The sequence below is a fragment of the Adiantum capillus-veneris genome, chromosome 16, assembly GCF_014529385.1.
Source record: "Adiantum capillus-veneris isolate H3 chromosome 16, ASM1452938v2, whole genome shotgun sequence".
In the NCBI taxonomy this organism is placed as follows: domain Eukaryota; kingdom Viridiplantae; phylum Streptophyta; class Polypodiopsida; order Polypodiales; family Pteridaceae; genus Adiantum; species Adiantum capillus-veneris.
In genome coordinates, this window is record NC_140946.1 from 86,767,647 (window position 1) to 86,773,186 (window position 5,540).

Genomic DNA, 5,540 nt, shown 5'->3' on the forward strand with positions numbered 1-5,540 from the left:
TCAAGTGTTTGATCAAGCAAGGCTGCCCCCTTGCCCCGCTGCTACAAAGCTTTCACCTCCACAAAAGGATGCATAAATTGTGAGAGTGCTCCAGGACTACTCCATTTTTTTTATAAAGCACCAAAATATAGAAGAACTACATATTGAAAGATTTACAAGTCAATTGACTACTTTCACCTCTACAAAACGATGCATAAATTGTGAGAATGCTCGAGGACTACACCATTGTTTTTATAAAGCACCAAAATATGGAAGACCTACATATTGAAAGCTTTACAAATCAATTGACTACTTTTGAAGGCGTTCATATCAAATTCTTCTGAATTTTGTAGGTTTTTTAAAGGTTACCATCACGTCTTATAAAATAGGCCGGATGTTTTGAAGGATAATATCAGGAAACAATAGGAGTCCACAATACCTGTTGAATCATCAATAAGTAATGGAAAAGCAAGTAAAAGAGACTATGGATCATTAGAATTATCGAAACACCATGCATTACCCATTGTATGCTCATCAAAGATGTATATCCACCTTACCATTACTAACATACCCATTGTGTAGCCCCAATCTGGTGGCATTAAACTAACAAAAGGTAGACCTACAAGGAAAGGATAAATAGCTCCACGATACTAAATTAGTTGATGATTTCCGTTACTACTATATTAGAGTCACGAGACCAAGACAAAGATGCAAACAAGTAAGAGAGCTACAAATCCATAGGAGCAAGCTCCAGTCCCAATGATGAAGCCAACATCAAAGTTAAGTCAATTTTCATGCATTTGGAAGGCACTTGAGGATGTATGATCACAATGGATCTTACTTCTCTCTCAGCATGGAATGCTCTATATGATCACATTAGCAAATTTGGACCCCCACCTTTTGATATCGTGTTTATGTATGCAATATGTACCATTGATCTACGTAGCATTTGTAGCCCAAGGTAAATCCTCGATAGAGGAAGGAATGGACAATCGATCTGCAACATATAAAGTGATATTTAACAATGCTTCCATATGTTGCTCCCAAGAAAGAGGTAGAGATCTAAGCAAGCAAAAGAATGTAATAAGAGCTATTGCGACCAATTGCACTTCCAAAGTTGGGGTTGGTTGCATAACATTTCAGCTCTCAAGTGAGTGTCTATTGGTTACATTGACAATCATGGGCCCTTTTCTCCTCATACCACGCTGATTACCTGGAAGATTATGTAAACGTTTATTAATGCTATATTTTACTTGCAAGCTAGATAAGAGGTAGATATGTAAGCAAGTAGGCTAGAGTAGGAGAGGTGTGAAGGCAAATTGTCTTTTCCAGGTTGAAGCCAACGCTCGAAGCCAAAAGACTAAGATTTGGGTATATGTGTGCAGAGGCACAAATATGGCAAGAGAGAGCGGGGGGGGGGGGGGGGGGGGGGGAGAGAGAGATTTGTGTTCATTGTCAATGGTCCTTATTGACTACACATGAGGTATACAATCCTTTACATGGTGCATGGGTGCATCTAATGGTTTGTAAGTCCTTCCTTGCCATGCTAGTCTTATTATCATTGGCTAGAACATATATTGTCTTTGAAAATGGAAAATACAATCATTGGCAGAACATCGTGGAACACAAAGAAAGCAAAAACTATTTCCGGGTTGAAGATGGTGGTTACAATAATGGAAGACATGTATTTTCCTCCGCAACAACACTCACTAGGTCATGTATGAGTTTGTCTAAATGAGCCAAACATTTTCTCAAAAGTTGAGAGCTTATCATTTTGGAACTCCCATGTGGAGTCTAATAAAATACTTCATTTAGGTGGTGGTCACACAAGGCGTAGTTATCAGTAATTGGTAACTACGCCTATTGCGCTCAATTTCAAACTGTTGAGCGTCTATTGGGCCGTCGACGTGATCACCCCCTTACTAGTAACATAATTCCCCAATGGATAGTGACCAAAACCATTCTAATCACCGACTTCCGCAAGGAAATAGATTACTTAATTTAACCATAGAGCTTACCAATAGAAGTAACAAACACCCTCTTGCCTCATGTTTTCTTCTTTGCTTGCTAAGAGCAATGTCCAATGTGGAGGGCCTTTCATCGGGTAGAGGGCATGCTCAAAGAGAAGGCGCATTCCATAGAGCCATACTTCAACAAGTCGAGCGCACTACCTTGGTGATGTGGCAAGAGCAACATAAACTTTGGTAGGTCAACCCATGCACCAAAGTGGTTGCAACCCATGAAAAGGTGTTACTTCAATCCAGGGAATAATTGAAGCGCCTTCTATTGAAGCAAGAAATACTAGGAGCTAGATCATAGATGTAGCTCGCAATAGGCTCTCGCGCTTTTCCAATTTCTTTTGATTGCCCTCTGTGAACACCTTGGTGATGTGGCAAAAGCAACATAAACTTTGGTAGATCAACCCATGCACCAAAGTGGTTTCAACCCATGAAAAGGTGTTTACTTCAATCTAGGGAATAATTGAAGCGCCTTCTATCGAAGCAAGCATTACTACAAGGAGGTAGATCATAGATGTAGCTCGCAATAGGCTCTCGAGCTCTTCCAATTGCTTTTGACTACCCTCTATAAACACCTCTCAAGGGCCTATGGGGGAGCCTTCTAAGTTACGATGCATTGTTCACCGGGCCACAACACGAGAGAGAGAGAGAGAGAGAGAGAGAGAGAGAGAGAGAGAGAGAGAGAGTTGTATTGACCCGTTGCATTAAGGCTTGTCACGTCCATCTAAACGTGTGCATTTGAGGTGGCAAAAAACGATTCATGGAAGAGGGTGTCCGATGCTTTGCAAAATTACTCACGCCAAACCCCTCACACATCCTTACTTCATGGCGTACACACACACAACTAGCAACACAATGTGCAATGAGTGGATGATCCGACGCCGCCATTGAAAAATTGCGGGCGCCATACCAACTAGGCTATACCCGTTCGATGTATATGGAATAAAACATTAAAAATATCAACTTTTGTCCACCTGGTGTGACAGCAAATGCACCCAAAGCTACCCTCTTTGGGTTTTGATCGACGAATAAAAAATTAAAAATATCAACTTTTGTCCACCTGGTGTGACAGCAAATGCACCCAAAGCTACACTCTTTGGGTTTTGTTCGACGCTAGCATCTGATAGGGGCCTAATTGGACAAAAAGCAATTATTTCCACATTCCACAAAAACAAGCAATAATCAAGGCCACACTTTCATCTTACTTCGTATGGAAGGAGTAACAAACAAGGAGTTTTGCTTCTATTTAATTAAATTCTCCCTCTCGAAAAATTGAAACGATGAGTGACCGACCCAAGAAATTACAAGGCTAGCCCAGCATTTATGCAGTAAAAATCGAGAAAAACGATGTAATAGCCAATAGAACAGCGCATTAAGGAGGAAGGGAATGCCTAAGTTTGGGAATGGCCATCATGGGAAACTTCTTGTTGCAAGCTACCCCGAACTGTTCGCTCATGTCGATGGTGGAGGGGCTGACGCCATGGGGCAACTCCCAATCGAAGAATTTAACGAAATTAGCCAGGATGACTTGAACTGTGGACAGGCCCAGGCGCATGCCGGGGCACATGCGTCTACCCGATCCAAAGGGCAGAAATTCATAGTGCTGACCTCCGGCATCGAAGCTCATCTTCGACGACGCTTCAAACCTGTCCGGCCAGAAGCATTCCGGTTTCTCCCAAATGGCTGGATCTCGTGCTATGGCCCACATGTTCACAATCGCCTGTGTGCCCTTCGCCACAAAGTACTTGTCCATCTTGCAATCTGCGCTTGAGATGCGAGAAGGCAGCAGAGGTGCAGCAGAATGTAGCCGTAGCGCTTCCTTCACTACACACTCTAAAAATGGCATCTTCTGCACTACTTCAACCGTCACTACGTCCATACGCAGACCTCTTGCAGTAGCATGATCCGATCCGCCTTCTTCGACAGTACGTCTAGTCACATCGTCCACCTCCTGGCGCAGCCTCTGCAGACACTCGGGATTGCGAAGCAGCTCAGCAAGGGCCCACTCCGTGGTGGCTTTGGTAGAGTGCATACTAGCGCCATAAATGTCCTGCATTACAACGCGCAGACGCAGACGCAGACGACGTCAGCCCTCATGCTCGCTCAATATTCAGCATTTCTACATTCGCTACACAGGAAAAAGTTCATACCATCATCAGTGCCTTCGCATCACGATCTGTCATATCGTCTTCCTCCTCCACAGTATTGCTATTCCCTGTAGAAAGCATAGCCTGCATACCCAATCTCATCTCTTTTTATAAGTAGCCTCCAAGCTCAGAGAGCTGACGGTATCACCATATCACAAGAGCTACTATTTAACAAGGATGAAGAGAGTGACTACCTGTAGAAAGTCATTGGGGAGCTCTTTCGGCGGTTCCCTGGCCATGAGTCTCCGCCTTTCCTTGATGATGGAGTCAAAGATTTTGTCAAGACGGTCGTGGACAAGCCTCATTCTGCGCTTGGGAAGGACATCAAGGAAGCCGAGGAAAGGGAAAAAGTCGCCGAGAGTGGGGCGCGACACCTCCACGCAGCGGCGGACGATCTCTGGAAGGTCCGTGGCAGCCTCACCAAGGGTTGTGGAGTGCACAAGGCGAGCCGTGGTGTCAGCAGTCATGTAGCCAACAGCCTCTCCCACATCCACAGCTCGCGTGCCACCCTGGGAAGCTTGGTGAAGGCTACGCATGAGCTTGCGCATCTCGTCATAGCGAACGTGGGCGAGCTTCTGTAACCGATTGGCAGAGAGGAGCTCCTGAGTTACAAACCGACGCATCCACACCCATCGCGCGTTGTAGGTGGTGAAGGCTACCCCCTTATTGAAGCCATAGCAGAGGTGGTCTGTCAAGGCAAGGCGGACGCGGTTGGCAAAGAGTTTGTCGTGCGTGAGGAGCAGCTCCTTGGCGAATGCAGGGCTGGACACCACTATTACCCGCTGGGAGCCCAGGCGAAGGCCCACGATTGGACCGTAGCCCTCCTTGAGGTAGAGGTTTCCCAGCACTTGATGGGGTAGCCCCTTCATCAGCAGAGGCAAGTGCCCTACAATGGGCCACGCGGGAGGACCCCCTGGCAGCAGCTGCGCCTTCCCAGAGCTAGCTTTCACTCTTCGCTTCAACGCCAGTGCTATTCGGAGCAAAATTGCGAGACCCGCCACGATAAGCCCTCCTGCCAGCGCAAGCCGGCGCTGCTGCACGTCCTCACCCATCTCTCTCACTCTCTCCCTCTCTCTCGCTCTCTCAGACCTCCACGCACAAGCTACACTTGAGTATATGTCGTTAATACTGCATTACAGCGGTTGGTAATCCTCAATGGTCATCTAACCCCACACTTGTCACCATAGAGGCAAGCCGTCTATTGCTCATGAGTGACGACGCCCACTCTGTGTCCCACTCCCACCGTCGCACACACGTTAGGGCCTGTTTCCACGAAGGAAATGAGCCTAAAAGTGGGCCACTTAAGGGCTCCGGACTTTTTTATGTTCAAAACAACTTCTGGCCACACGTTGAGCACTTGAAAGTCACGCTTCTAATTCAAATTCAAAACAGACCC

General features: G+C 46.0%; 1 protein-coding gene across 1 annotated transcript; it reads right to left on the reverse strand.

The window, feature by feature from the left end:
• Positions 1–3,298: 3,298 nt before the first annotated feature.
• On the reverse strand, positions 3,299–5,274 carry LOC147439394 (cytochrome P450 CYP736A12-like). Its single transcript, XM_086484308.1, has 3 exons — positions 4,339–5,274; positions 4,148–4,228; positions 3,299–4,047 (listed from the first exon to the last, which is right to left on the reverse strand). Exons 1-3 carry the CDS (start codon positions 5,194–5,196, stop codon positions 3,370–3,372), a joined length of 1,617 nt encoding a protein of 538 aa, XP_086340434.1. The 5' UTR covers positions 5,197–5,274; the 3' UTR covers positions 3,299–3,369.
• Between the last annotated feature and the right edge of the window lie 266 nt (positions 5,275–5,540).

What these genes read in the sequence shown, in the direction of transcription:
- LOC147439394 (XM_086484308.1), bottom strand. Translation starts at nt 5,196, where the DNA reads ATGGGTGAGGACGTGCAGCAGCGCCGGCTTGCGCTGGCAGGAGGGCTT. An exon ending in TCCCCAATGACTTTCTACAG is followed by an intron (nt 4,229 to 4,338) that starts GTAGTCACTCTC and finishes TTGGGTATGCAG; the next exon opens with GCTATGCTTTCTACAGGGAA. An exon ending in ATGCGAAGGCACTGATGATG is followed by an intron (nt 4,048 to 4,147) that starts GTATGAACTTTT and finishes GTTGTAATGCAG; the next exon opens with GACATTTATGGCGCTAGTAT.